We start from the raw sequence: 14,937 nt of genomic DNA on the forward strand, positions 1-14,937 counted from the left end.
AGATTTGAACTCTATTCTTCTAACTCTTGACTCATAACTTTAATCTACATATAGTAAAATTTTAGATCCTTTGCCAAGCTCAAATTCTTTTTCTAATTCCTAGCCTTTATTTAAAGTGATTTTCACCAGATTCTCCAATTTCCTGTTCATTGATAAAATAGAAAAAGAGAACCCTTAAGACCAGTAAATTAAATAATCAGTATATGCTCTTGGCCCTTCTGTAAAACAATTTCATCCTTCCTTTTCAAACAAATTCTATCCTTTTTTGATTATATGTTTCACAATAAAAAGGGTACAGTAGAAATGCATCTTCCCTCTTTTCTTTCTAATCTTTACCCCTCCATCCAACTGTTTAAGGGCATCAATATTCAACTTGTTATAAAAATAACCAATGTCTTTGCTCAGTTGAGAGTTTTACTATAGCATTGAAGGCATCTGATTTGGTCATGCAGCCTATGGGAAACTACTGAAATGTGATACTGCTAATTTACCTCTTAATTTCAAAAGTAGTTACAATGGGGGGGCGGCTAGGTGGCAGTGGATAAAGCACCAGCCCTTGGAGTCAGGAGTACCTGGCTTCAAATCTGGCCTCAGACACTTAATAATTACCTAGCTGTGTGGCCTTGGGCAAGCCACTTAACCCCATTTGCCTTGCAAAAAAAAAACCTAAAAAAAAAGTAGTTACAATGGTTTTTCTTTTTTTTAGACTATTCTGAGGAGTGACTAAAGAATGTTTCGTGAAATTACTTTTCTCTTTGCATGAAACTGTTTCAGTGTCACTATTTATGTGTCTTAATTATGGACAGTTTTTCTCTAAGTGAATTTATGAACCTCTTTGTGTGCCCCTCTATCTTTTATCAGTTTCTCTTTATTTTGCTATCTTTTTCTTATTCTGTCATTGTCCTCTTTCTCTCTGTTTTTCTCCTCCTCTGTCTCTTTTCCTTAACTGACTATAACATATAACTTCAGTTTTTAAAAATTAGATTTATGTTCTCTTTTGGTTTCTCTTTCAATCCCCCTAAATACTTAGGTTGTTTTTGCAATTAAGATCAATCCCCAGGTTTTTTTTTTCTTAATGGATAATTGGTCCTTATTAAGAAAAAAGTCCCTTGCCCCCAGCATTCTGCAGTGAAATGAAACATGTACTATAACTGACTAATATATTGAGTTATATATTAATAGTAGGAGATTTGAAATAGTTATTTCAGCAATCCAGTTTTTATTTTAAATAGGTTCTATAACTATTTTTCTTACTTTATTCTAAGCAGATACAATGACTGACTCTTTTTTCTCTTTCTTTCCCCTGAAGACAATATTGTGGAAATGAAGGACAAATGCGGGAACTACAGGATCAGCTTGAAGCTGAACAATATTTTTCAGTAAGTTATAGAAGCATTGTTGTTGGTTTTTATGTAGGGATTGTAAAAAAAAATCTTAAACTATTGTGATTGGAGATTTCTAATAAGTAAAAGATTCTGCTTATCAAGTATCAGAGGACAAGTACTTTTCCCTCAATTTCTAATCCATAGTTGTTTTGAATGGAAGAAATCGATGATCTGATTGATAACCAAAGGAAAGATGATATCTTTCTGCTCTTTGCACATGTTCTATCCAGCATAGTTTTTGTACTGTTTAGTGTTATGAGAATTATTATTTTGATACCTTTTTTTACCAATGATTTGATTTGATATGCTTTGTTGAATTACTTTTCTGCTTTGTGTTCTCAGTGTAAAACTGAAAAATACATTGCTGCCATAGTAAAAGGACAAATTAGTTTAATATTGCTTATGAAAGATTCTCATATGTTCCCAATTCTGAATCTGTAAAATTGTCTATAACATTAAATTCTGCCAAATCAACATGACTTATTAGTTAAGAAATGAAAAGCACATTCAAAGAACTGCCATGTTCTTGAATATATTCTGTATTATGATTGTACTACATTGACTCCTATAATATACATTTATTTTACTGCATTGCTAATGAGAAATGCATGACAAAATGTGATTGGTTACTGAAAGCAACCTTGCTGTTGTGTGGTAAATTTAGAATTTTAGAGTTGGTACTTTCCAGTTGTGTGTAAGTTGCCACTGTAGATCTCTCCCCTATCCCCAGTATAGTGAAAAAAACAGAAGTTGATTATTGAAAAGCTCAGTTGATAAAAAATAATATGGCATTTTATAATCCTGGATATAGGTTAAAATAAATATTTGCATGTATTACATTTAATATGAATGATAAAATAATTTCTCAATTTGTACTCCATAGAATGTAGCAGTATATACTAAATTCTTTCACATTTTATCTGTTCAAATTTCTCAATTTTAAGAGATAGAACAATTTTTTTCTAACCATAGTCATGTATGAATGTGTAGAGGGCCAAGTTTTGGTAGTTGAGGGAATAGCAATCCTCAAAATACTTGTTTGAAATTCTTTGGGATAAGAATAAAATATATTATGAGCCCCTGGGAATAGAGATCACCAAGTTTCCTAAAGAGGAGATTGGGTAAACCAACCTAGGTCAGAAAATTGAGCAGGTCAAAGGTCCCATGCTACTGTTGGACCAGGTCCAAGAATAGCCCTCATTATTTCTTGCCTTAGCAAATAGACCTAGTCTTTTAAAAAAAAAGAAAAGAAAGAAATTAAGAAGATAAGTATATGTTAAGGAACTTCAATGAACCCTTGCTTATAGTGTTCAGGTAGATTTCTTTTGTGAAGTTCAGTATTTCAAGATTAAAAGATAAGAAAAATATTATCCTAATGATAGAATGGAGTACTTTAGGGACATGTAAACACTTTAACCAGATCAAGCCATTGTCATTCTTATTTTATTTGCATTGCTATAGGTATCTATGTATTGTGTCTTTGGAGAAATAAATTTTTGATTTGTTGCTGTCACTTTCCAATACCACACTACTCTACTTCTTCCTAGTGTCCATTAGAAGTGTCACAAGTATAAAGAAATCAGAATGTTTTGGCCAGGTTTGAAAATGTATGCCTCATTACCAGTTCTCTAATAAGAGACAGGCAGAATGCTTTAATTACAATCATCTCGCGTCCTTTTGACCAGCAGCCTTAAATCTTTCCATGATGTGTCCATTTACATTATTGTGGTCATCATGTAAACTACTCTCCTGATTCTGTTTAAGAAGTAGTCTTTCTTAAAGGGTTGTTACTTTGACAGCATGAATATTTCTTTCACATGTCACCGTGCTAGACAATACTTTCAACTTCTACCATCCCCATTTTTTTTATTTCAGTAAAGAAATGTAATTATAAAAGTTAAAGGACTAGATATCAAAGTTGGAAAGTATAAATTTTGTAGTACATATATACTGTTGAGAGGTTAAATACATGATCAAATACATTTAAGAAAATGGAAAATGTTTTACAAACTTAAGTTCAAATGATAAACTTGCTAGATTATCTACATAGTTGAATTGAACTCTTTTTTTTTAACTCCTACATAAAAACCACTTATTCCTTGGTACTTGTTTTGCAGACACTTTATAAAACTCAGGTAAAGGAACTTAAAGAAGACATTGAAGAAAAAAATCGAGAAAATCTAAAGAAAATACAGGAACTGCAAAATGAAAAGTATGTCCCATTTTATTTTGGCTCAGAAAGTGATCTTAAGTTTTAGTTTGAAACTGTTCACTAAAACTAATGAAGTTAAGCTCAGTTTATCCAGTCCTTTGCAATATATTTCTGGTTTAGTTAGGAATAATTTCACAGCTTTGAACTGAAGGTTCTTCTGTGAAGAAAGTGACTGACAAATTAACAGTATAAAAAGATTACCAAGAGAAATATTAAACAATCTTAAGAAAATAAACTTTTCAAGCATGCTTGAATACTCTAAAAATAGCTATATTATATAAAGTATCGAAGTCATTATAATAGGTCTCCTGGAAACTTTTATTATCCTATATTTTATTAATTTTGCTTCAGGGATTAATTCAGCAAACATTTATTCAGCTCTTAACTTGTATAGGGCATTGTGCAAGGCTCCTGGGACAGAGCAATACAAATAAAACTGTCACTCACTTCAACATGTCCACAGATATGTATAGTCTAGAGTAGTTTGAGGAAGACAGAACTGACTCCTGGAGAGAGCTGTAGGGGAAGGAGTGAGTTGGAGCAGAACCAGGAAATGCTATAAAAACAAGTGGTGTTTAAGCTGATCTTAAGGTAAGGTCAAGATTCTCAAAAAGAAGAGAGGAAACCTTTTCACATTCTAGGACCAGGGGCCAGTGAGATGAATGCATGTTGAGTCTGGGGGAAATCTTGTCCCATTTGTCTGGAATGTAGCATGTATGAAGGTAGTATTGTGATTTAAAATTAAGAAGCTTGGTTGGAGGCATTATATTTGGCCTTAAATTTCTTGTGAGGAGTTTGTATTTTATCCTTGAGGGAAAAGGGAGCTACTAAATTATGTGTTACTTAAAATCAGAGTTTTTGAACTGAATAACAATATTACTCATTTTAATAGGAAGAAACTTTAGCCTGGAGGAGCTAAAATAATTTGCTTAAAGTTAAGCTGTTTATTTGGATATGTTGTGATAGAAAATATTGGAATAATAGTCCATAATTATAGACCTAATTTTACATTGTTAATAGAGGAAATCAAAGGAAATAATTGTCCTATTGTAAGAGAGATATTGACAGACTAGTTTAGTGTGATGGGAAATGTAGTAGTAGTAGTAGTAGTAGTAGTAGTAGTAGTAGTAGTAGTAGTAGTAGATTCTGTGAACTATATTATAAAATATAAAAACAAATAATAGACATGGGAAAGGAGAGATAATATGATAGCAATCTTCAGCCATCAAATGGCTGTCATGTAAAAAGAGATTTATTTGGTACTCTTCAAAAGGACAGAGAAAGAACCAAATTATGAAAACTATTAGGAAGGAGGCAGAATTTTACTGAACATGAAGAACTTTAAAAATAATTAAAGTTGGGGGCAGCTAGGTGACACAGTGGAATAGAGTACCAGCCCTGGAGTCAGGTACCTGAGTTCAAATACGGCCTCAGACACTTAATAATTACCTAGCTGTGTGGCCTGGGGCAAGCCACTTAACCCCATTGCCTTGCAAAAAAAAAAAAAAAAAAAAAACCTAAAAATAAATAAATAAATAAATATTTGAAGTTGTCTTTAAGACCCCAAATGAATTACTTTGTGAAGTAATGAGTTTCCTATCACTTGAAATATTTGGGCAGAGATTGGATAATTACCTGTTGAGAAAAGGGGTTGTTTGGTTTAACAAGAAATTAAACTTCATGCCTTCTGAGTATCTTCTTATTTCTAACTTTTCATGACTTATTCAAGGGATTTCATAGGTCCTTCAGTTCTGTCACATAATTTTTATAAATAAGGAATCTGAGGCTCCAGAGACTTTTCTAAGGTCATGCTAGTGTTAAGCATCAGATAGACAGGATGTTAACCAGGTCTCAATATCATAAAGACAAATTTTTTTGTTCTGTATCACATATTTCTCCATGACAGCTAAATATTAAAATGTTTGATTGACAGTATAGTAATAGAGAGCTGGCCTTAAAGTCAAAAAGATGTGTTTCAAGTCACACCTGATAAAGTAGATCTAAGCAGGTCTCTAAGCTTAATGTTGCAGAAACGTTGTTTTAACTGCCTTGGTAAAGGGAATTTCCTCGCCAATGAAATCCCAGGTTATGGGCTATAAAAAGTTCTGTTAAGTTCAGTGCCAATTCACTCTTGACTCCCTCAGATTTTAACCTGGCAGTAGTGCTCAACAGATAGGAATTGTAGCCATAATTTATATGAGAAGATTCTTCATATTTTAGATTCTGAGTCTCAGGCAAAAAATTAATATTCTCTGGGGTCTGAACTGTGATTTAGGGAATTTGTATTTAGACCCTCATTCCCATCCCTAAAACTTAATTTCTTAATTTGTTTGTTTTACAAGTAAATGAAATATAACTTTTGGCATAGACATTTATTTTAAGACAAAAGTTGTTTTTTTCCACCAGTACAAAGTGTTTAATGTTACTTTACTGCCTCCACTTAATTGGAAGACTAGTAGGTATTTTGTTAAACATTGGCTTTATTTTCTATTTTTTCAAAGAGCCAGAGAGATACATGGAAGCCAATTTCATTATTTTTTTTGGAATTTTGTATCAGATTAAGTGTTACACCTTTCTTGATTCAGAAATTGTAGTTCCTATGCTCTTTAATGGCATTTTTTTACTTGTGTTTTTTGGGGTTTTTTTTAACAAGGCATCAGGGTTAAGTGACTTGCCCAAGGTCACACAGCTAGGTAATTATTATGTCTGAGACCAGATATGAATTCAGGTCCTCCTGACTCCAGGGCAGGTGCCCTATCCACTGTGCCAGCCAGCTACCCCTCTTTAATGGCATTTTTAATGGCATTTCAAAGACACATTGGAATAATCCAATTGAAAGGATAACCCTGATTTATTTACTTCTCCTGCAAATATCCGTTGTTTAAGAAATAGACACAGTAACTTAAGTAAAGTAGCAGGGTGCAAGACATGAATTCACATATATTAGTTTAAAACTAGATATTAAAACTAGGTAGAGGAAGTGAAATATTTAGAAAGAATTAACAATCTAGGGGGATTAATTTACTAAGACAGAGGAAGTACTTCAGTAAATACAACTACAATTGTATTTTCATAGAAATAAAGCCTAAATAATGAGAAATGTGATTTTGACTCTAATATTTTAAAAATGATGCTACTACTAAATTCATGTACAGGTAGAATTTACTTGAACCAAATCAGCATGAAGTAGAAAATACCATTCTTAAAGAAAGTTTTACTGCTCTCTTGTAGAGAAACACTTACTGCACAGATAGACCTGGTAGAAACAAAAGCTGAATCAGAGCAGTTGGCTCGACGTCTCCTGGAAGAGCAATATTTGGAATTGTCACAGGAGTGTAAGAAAGCAGCTTCACGAACTAAACAAGAAATTACAGATAAAGATCAAACTGTCAGTAAGGTAAGTTGACTTATTAAAATGAATTTAAGTTTCACCAAGTATATTATTCTAAAGTTTTAGTTCCTGAGACTGATCATGTAACCCCAATCAAGGAGCTTAGAAAGTTCAAAACAATTAATACTCTAAAATATATTTTGCTTTGAAATATATCATACCTTTGGGGCATCATGTTTTCCTCATTTTAACTTTTTCATGCCTGCATCTACTATTATAAAATGTGATGCTTATTCATTCATTCATTCAGTAGCGAGAAGTCATGCTTAAGAGTGAACATTTATTCCAGGTAATCCAGAAGTCCACATATAAATAGGTTAAATTTCTTTGTGTGTGTGTATGTGGATGTATGTGGGTATTTGCACAGCCGTCTATTACTCCTTTCATCTTTTATCTTATAGTCACATATGACCTGGTCTTAATATTAAAATAATAAATTTTAAACGTGAAGAATTGATAGGCCTCAATTTTCTCATCTTTCCAATTATGTATTTGGATTAGATTTCTTTCCTGACTTTGAGGTCTGTACACTGTGAATTAGTCCAAGCCCATTATTTGACTAATGAAAGAATTTATACCCCAAAAAGATTGTTGATTTCCTAAAGTAACACAGCTTTTTAGTGTCGCTGTAGGCTTAAAAATATACTAACTCTAAATGTGAGGGCTTTTCTTACAACACTCCCCTCTGCCCAGCCAGCATAAAGTAGGGTAGAACAAAGATGGATTTATTTGGGCCATTTTTAAATTGGGAAATAATTGTACAACAACTTTTGATAATCTAAGACCGATTTTTAAAGCCCTTCACTTGGAAACATTTCCATAAACATACTTATATTAATCTGGTGGTGAAAGGATACTCCATGCTCATCTGTATTTATATGGGAAGTGAAAAATTCAGTTTGGGGATTATTGCTTTGACTGACGGTCATCTTAATGATTTTTTTGCTCATTTAGCTAGAAGAAATAAACAGTACATTAACCAAAGATATTGAATTATTAAGAAAAGAAAATGAAGAGTTTGCTGAAAAAATGAGGAAGGAACAAGAAGGTATGTGGATTTTAATAATATATAAAGAAATTTGCTAAGTATGTAATGAAAATTTTACTCAGGATATAATAGTAGTTCCTAAATTAAAAGAAATTTCTAAAAATTTTACTATGTATTAGTTTAAAATCCTTCTGATTTAATGTTTATTATATGAAAAATACTTATTTTTGCCAAAAAAAATCTTTTTAACTCATTGAACAGATTATAAATTGAAAAAAGAAGAGGAGATCAATAATCTTAAAGCTTCTTTTGAAAAGCATATTAATACTGAAAGAACCCTCAAAACACAGGTATGTCCTTTCACAAGTTATTTTACAATTTCTAATTCTTATTCTGACAGAAATTTATTGAAATAAATTGAAATTTATGGTAAGGCAGTTTTAATGTCCTACCCTCTACTGAAGAATTTTTGTAAGCCTGTCTTACAAATTGTAAGAATGGAATAAAACAACATTACCTTGCCATGCATCTATCTATCTGATAGATTGCAAATTCCTTGAGGATTGCTTCATTTTTGCCTTTGTTTCAACATTGCCTAGTATATAGTATATACTTAATAAATTCTTGATGATTTATTGATACACTGTTTATTGAATAAATTTTTCCCTTGAAATACTGAAATTGCTTTTGGAGAACTATTAAGTCTTTTTTTCCATGCATATTTTATAGGCTGTTAACAAATTGGCAGAAATAATGAATCGCAAAGATTTTAAACTTGATAGAAAGAAGGCTAATACACAAGATTTGAGAAAGAAGGAAAAGGAAAATAGAAAGTTACAGTTGGAACTCAACCAAGAAAGAGAGAAATTCAACCAAATGGTAGTGAAACACCAAAAGGAACTCAATGAAATGCAAGCGGTAAAGTTGTATTTATGTTGGATTTTTTTTAATTTTTAGTTTTACATTACTATCTTTTTGATACTGACCATGTCTTATTAATGTATAAATTAGCCCACTGTATAGATTGTTCTGAATTTTTTCTGTTATTCTCATAAAGATTAATTATACTGTTGATATCAGTATCAGAAACCTCTCCTACCTCTCAATGGTTCTTTTAAACAACATAAGATTCCAACAAGTATTGTTTGACTGATAAAAGGGACTAAAAGGAATATTAGCCTGTGATATCTAAGCAGAAACTGGCAGGACTCTTATAACAACCTTTGCTGGAGGAAAGTTTTTTGGTTTTAAAAGATAGTTTAGTTTGGGGCACCTAAGTGACAACAATGAATAGATGCTGGACCTGTATTCAAAGCTAGTATCAGATATTTGCTGTTTGACTTTGGGAAAGTCACTTTATCTTGTTTGCCTCAGTTTCCTCATCTGTAAAATTATCTGGAAAAGGATATGACAAACCACTCGAATATTTTTGCCAAGAAACCCCTGAAAGGGATCATGAAGAATCAGACATAACTGAAATGACTAATAATGTATGAGAGTTTACTTAATATTACCAGGTTACCTGTTTTTTAAAATAAAAAGACAATCTCAATATATGTGACAAGTATGAATTAATTTCATATAGGGTATAGGGTTTTAAGTTTTTTGCTCAATTGAAGCTGTTTGGTTTAGAGCAGAAAAAACGTGTTTTCTTTAGCTTTGAACTTTACTTTAAAGCTTATTACAAGAACTAAAGGAATAAATAATAATAAATTTTTATTATTTGAAAAATCTATCCCTAGAGAAGGAGTCTCCCTCCTTACCAGGAGAATAAAAAAGATTAGGGATTTGGGACTAGATAATCTCCAAGATCCCACGCCCCTCCTACTTCTAAAAATGTTGTTCTTATCATTGCTTGCTTGGTGCTTTATAGTTTTACAAAATATTTTTACATCCATTATCTAATTTGTTATTCACAATAAACTGTTGTGAGCCCAGTTATTTTTATCCTTGTTTTTCAGATAAGAAAATTGAGGTTCTGAGAGGTTGTAACTTATCAAGGTCGCATTATTTCATGCATATATTTGTACTTTGTATCTGTAATCTTAATTTTTATACTGTAATCCAAAAAAGTAATTCTTTTCTTGCTAATTGCTAATTCTTTGGTTCTAATTCTTTGTATTTTTCTAAATCATGAACACAGCAACTGGTTGAAGAGTGCACACATAGGAATGAACTTCAGATGCAGCTGGCTAGTAAAGAGAGTGACATAGAGCAGTTGCGTGCAAAACTTTTGGACCTTTCAGATTCTACCAGTGTTACTAGTTTTCCTAGTGCTGATGAAACTGATGGAAACCTTCCAGGTAAAGCTGTTTTATTTCTATATTCTTAACTGACCTTGACTTTGTGGAAATTGGTATTTTTCTTTCATTTCTTTTTTTTTATGTCATTGGAATTAAAGAATATGTTCATTTCTGTTGGCAAGAGCCTCTTGATAGTTTTATAGTCATGTTATTTTAAAACTTACATTGACTTTATGGTACAGTAATTGCTAAATGTAGTTCTAGGGTGACAGTTGTAGTAATCTGTCCTAATGTTATGAAAAAATTCAAACCTAGTTCTTTATCTCAGTGCACTTATAAAGAGTTGTAACTGCTTGAAGAAAAGCAACTTTTCAAAAATAGCTTGTTTCTGTGCTAGGACTAAGGTTTATGATTATGAAAATTACTGATTAAGAGGGTAGGGCAGGGCAGTTAGATGGCATGGTAGATAGAGTGATAGAGTACCGGCTCTGGAGTCAGGAGTACCTGAGTTCAAATCTGGCCTCTGACACTTAATAATTAACTAGCTTTGTGGCCTTGAGCAAGCCACTTAAAAAAAAAAAAGATAGGGCAGTATGGGAAGGTACTTTTCAAGTTAATCTTTGTAATAAATTGGAAAAATAGTATAATGTGAGTTGTTTATTAGCATTGAAATATAATTTTATATTTTCAATAGGGCTTAGGCACCACTGGTATAGTCTTCAAATACCCTGAGTCACTGACATTTCTTATATAAGCGCAGCATATACCTGAAGATAGCTATCCTGTTCCCTAGTCTTTTTACTGATCTTTATGGTATAACCCATAGCATAATCTTAAGACCCTTTACCTTATTGGTTATCTTCTTCTGGTTACCCTTTAGTTTTTCAATATAATTCCTGAAATATGGTACCCAGAACAAAAACTAGTACTCTATTAGATCTGGATCCTTTCTCTTTGGTAATTCAGTATAAGATTTTGTTTTCTTGGTTGTTATATCACACAGGAATTTACAGTTCAGAGTTCCTTCAATTCTTTTTCAGACCACGTGCTATCTAGCAATGCCTCCAAAAACTTTTACTTTAAGTGTAAGGTTTTACATTTGTCTTCATTAATTTTAATCTTATTAGATTCACTCCTAATATTCAGGCTTGATGAGATTTTTTTGGACCTTAAATTTCTTAGCCAGCTTTTCCTCCCAGTTTATGTCATCTGATAATTCGTTACTCCTATTTTCTATGCCTGTATCAGTCATTGATAAAAATGTTTATTTAGTACAACCCCAGCACAGGGCATTGGAGCTCCAATCATTCAACCATTTCTGAATCCACCTAACAGTACTATCTTCTCTAGTCCCTATCTCTCTAACTTTCCTCATAAAGGATGACATGTAAGACATTCTTGCTGATATCTAGGTTGACAATATCTCCTAATCTTCTTATCTAGTAAGCAGGGCAAAAAAGAAAATGAAATTAGTCTAACTTGACCAGATTTGATGAAGCCATGCCGACTCTGTGATCATTTCTTCCTTGTCTATTCATTGAACATTCTTTTAATGATACATTCTAGGATCTTGCTTAGAATCAAGGTCAAACCACCAGGTGATAGACTCCTTTCTCTTTGCTTTTTTGAAAATTAGCACAATCTTTGTTCTCCTCCAGTTCCATGATTTTCCCAGTTTCCATAGTCTTTCAGCAATTTTCAACAAATTCATGCCCAGAGTTGTTCAAGGACTACTGGCAATGATTTATAATCATATACAGTGATTCCTTCACTTTCCTAAGATTTTATTCATCTGGGAAGGTAACTTGAGTTGATCAATGGCAGTGAGATGAATGAAAATCCCCAAAGACAATTCCTGAGTAATTAATCATGAATTTATCAATTAGGCTAGCAAATAATCAGTAAATTGATAGTATCTCTCAATAACCAAAGACTAAACAATGGAGATCACTGAATGCTTAAATACTTTTGGAAAAGGAATTGTCCCCAGCATAGATAAATCAATTCTGATTGGTTAATGAGAATGGTATACATATTAATGAGGAGGTAGGTCTAAAAGTCTTCAACTTCTGCTGAGCTTGATCATGAGACTTAGATTCCTTTGTCCAGATTGCTGGAAGCAGCTATCTCTACCCAGACCATTCTAATTGGTTTTTTCCTTCATAAGCTGGGTTACTCCAGTGGGAAGGTACAATGACTTGGGCCAATTTCCTAAGAGCAAGAATTCACCTAGGTTAGATTCTATTTACACCCTAAACAAAAGTAAGATTTTTCTAGTTGGGGTTCCAACCAAGATTATGGAGAATGTTTCTAGAGGATTTGGGCAATCTCATCTTCAGCAGTGTCCTTCAGGAATTGACTGGTTTAAATTAAATTAAAATGCTAATTTAATAATTGGTTAATAATATAGTGGAAGAACTAGTGATTTCTCTCAGCAGCTAAGTGTTGACACATTCCCTTCTTATTTATCTTGGGTATCTTTTATTTTTGTCCGTTGTATTATGGTCTAAAGACTTTCTGGAAGAAGTGGTCTTTAGGTTAGACTTTAAAGAAGGAATAGGAGGGAAAACAGGTATATTAGTGCACTATTGGTGGAATTGTGAACTGTTTCCCATTTTGGGAAACAATTTGAAACTAGACTCTAAAAGCTATTAAACCATTTGACCTAGTTAAGAGATCAAAGAGGTGACACAGTGAATAGAGCACCATCTCTGGAGTCAAGATAACCTGAGTTCAAATGCAGCCTCAGACACTTAATAATAGAGAGATTTTTTTTGTAGTGACAGACAATTGGAAACCAAAGGGATACATATCAGTATGGAACGGTTTAGCAAGTTATTATATGTGAGTGTGGGGGAATACTGTTTTGCCAAAAGAAATTATGGGATGGTTTCAAAGAAACCTGGGAAGACTCATATAAACTGATGTAAAGTAAGATGAACAAAACCAGCAATAAATTATTAAAAGGGGGAGACCCATCAGTAAATGTGAAAGACTTAGGAACTCTGCTTAAAATAATGACTATTCACAATTTCCAGAAGGCTTATGATGAAACCATACTACCTACCTTCAGATAGAGAACTGATGAATTCAGTACAGATTGATAGGTGGGAATTTCTTTCATGATAATGTGTTTTGTTTTCTTTGTGAGATTGGGAGGATGAGGGGTGGACTAGAAAAGGAAGAAGGAAGAAAAGATGGACCTTAAAATTTGGGAAGGGGTTAAATAAATAATAAAAATAAAATAAAATAATAAATATAAACATATAAATATATAAATAAATAAAATAATAAATGAATAATAAAAGGATGATAGAAAGAGAGCATGTCCCAAGCGTAAGGGGAAAACACATAAGCAAAGAAAATAGAAAATAACTTACATGCCCTGTGGATGGTGAATATTCTACTTTGAAATTATTCAGTACATATGACATTAAATGTAATGCCAGATTGTGAAAAGGAATTAGGGAGATTTTGTGAAGATTTTTGAGGAGAGAAATTACATTTAGACATTACCAGATAAGATTACATTACAGGAAAATAGCTGTTAGGGATATAAGGAATGAAGAATAGAGTTAAAAAGATCTATTTGACTTTTGTAATTTTCGGATTTGTGGTAATGAGGACTTCTAATAGTTGTGACAGAGGTAATAAGTGTAAAACTGATTGAAAGAGACATAGGTGGGATTGACAGGATGTGGTAACTTATTTAGAAATGAAAACCTGTCCCATTTTCTGTAATATAAAGAAGGTTAAATTTTGTAGATTTGTCCCTTTTTATGACTGTTGGATGACTGAAAGTAAAAGAGAAGGGAGTGGGCTCTAATCTTCCCAAACTGGTGTACATGAGGAAAGCCATTGGTAAGAGGTTATTAACTAGTTTTTATCAATAGCTCATATTCTTTTGCATTTTGGACATTAAGGGATTTTAATAATCTCTTAGAACATTGCCAGCAAAATTCTTTGAAATTATTTTTTGAACAGCTATCATTAGTCTTTTTAGATAGGCTAAATAGTGAGTACAAATTGAATTATTATGTACTTTATTAATCCAAATGTATGCTAAATCTAAATGAAGATAACTTTTAATTAGTTTGCTCTATTTATGACTCACTTGAATGCAAAAGATAAAGGGTAAATTAACATAATAAAATGTAATATGAGTATAGAATTAACCAAATGCAAAAATATTGTAAGGTCAAAAAAAAAGAATTTGTGACATTTTAAAATTTAAAAAACAGACTTCCTGTTGCTCTGTTCTCCACTTTGAGATTTTTGTAGAGACTCAAGATAAAAAAATAAATTTTCAGATTGCAAAAAAGACACTATATAATAATTGTGACCAATTTTATTTGTTACTCATTTTTACAATGTTATGTAACGGTAATTTAGGAAATTTATATTAGATAAATAGCAATTAAACAAAGATTGACTTATAGTGATTCCCCCCAAAAAAAATCATAGTGTTGAAACTTCCTGTTAAGAGTTTAAGTTTGATCTCTTAGGGACCTGCTGTATGGTGCAGCAAAGTGATGCAGTAGAGTACCAGGCCTGAGTCAGGAAGACATCTTCCTAAGTTCAAGTTTGGCCTCCGACACTTACTAGCTGTGTGACCTGGGCAAGTCACAAATTTTCTCATCTGAAAAATGAGTTGGAAAAGAAATTTTTTTTTTTTTTTTTTTTTTGTTTTTGCAAGGTAGTGGGGTTGTGACTTTCAC

At 32.4% G+C, this 14,937-nt stretch overlaps 1 protein-coding gene across 2 annotated transcripts in view; it reads left to right on the top strand.

Annotated features, from left to right (window-relative positions):
• ROCK1 (Rho associated coiled-coil containing protein kinase 1) overlaps nt 1–14,937 on the top strand; it is a 147,437-nt gene that overhangs the window by 120,606 nt on the left and 11,894 nt on the right. For both annotated transcript variants that reach the window (XM_074208704.1, XM_074208703.1), the window contains exons 21-27: nt 1,310–1,379; nt 3,503–3,597; nt 6,829–6,994; nt 7,943–8,036; nt 8,238–8,326; nt 8,706–8,894; nt 10,120–10,279. In XM_074208704.1, the coding sequence (XP_074064805.1) occupies nt 1,310–1,379; nt 3,503–3,597; nt 6,829–6,994; nt 7,943–8,036; nt 8,238–8,326; nt 8,706–8,894; nt 10,120–10,279 (863 nt within the window). The remainder of the gene's footprint in view (nt 1–1,309; nt 1,380–3,502; nt 3,598–6,828; nt 6,995–7,942; nt 8,037–8,237; nt 8,327–8,705; nt 8,895–10,119; nt 10,280–14,937) is intronic.

Source organism: Macrotis lagotis, chromosome X, assembly GCF_037893015.1.
Source record: "Macrotis lagotis isolate mMagLag1 chromosome X, bilby.v1.9.chrom.fasta, whole genome shotgun sequence".
NCBI classification, from domain to species: Eukaryota; Metazoa; Chordata; class Mammalia; order Peramelemorphia; family Peramelidae; genus Macrotis; species Macrotis lagotis.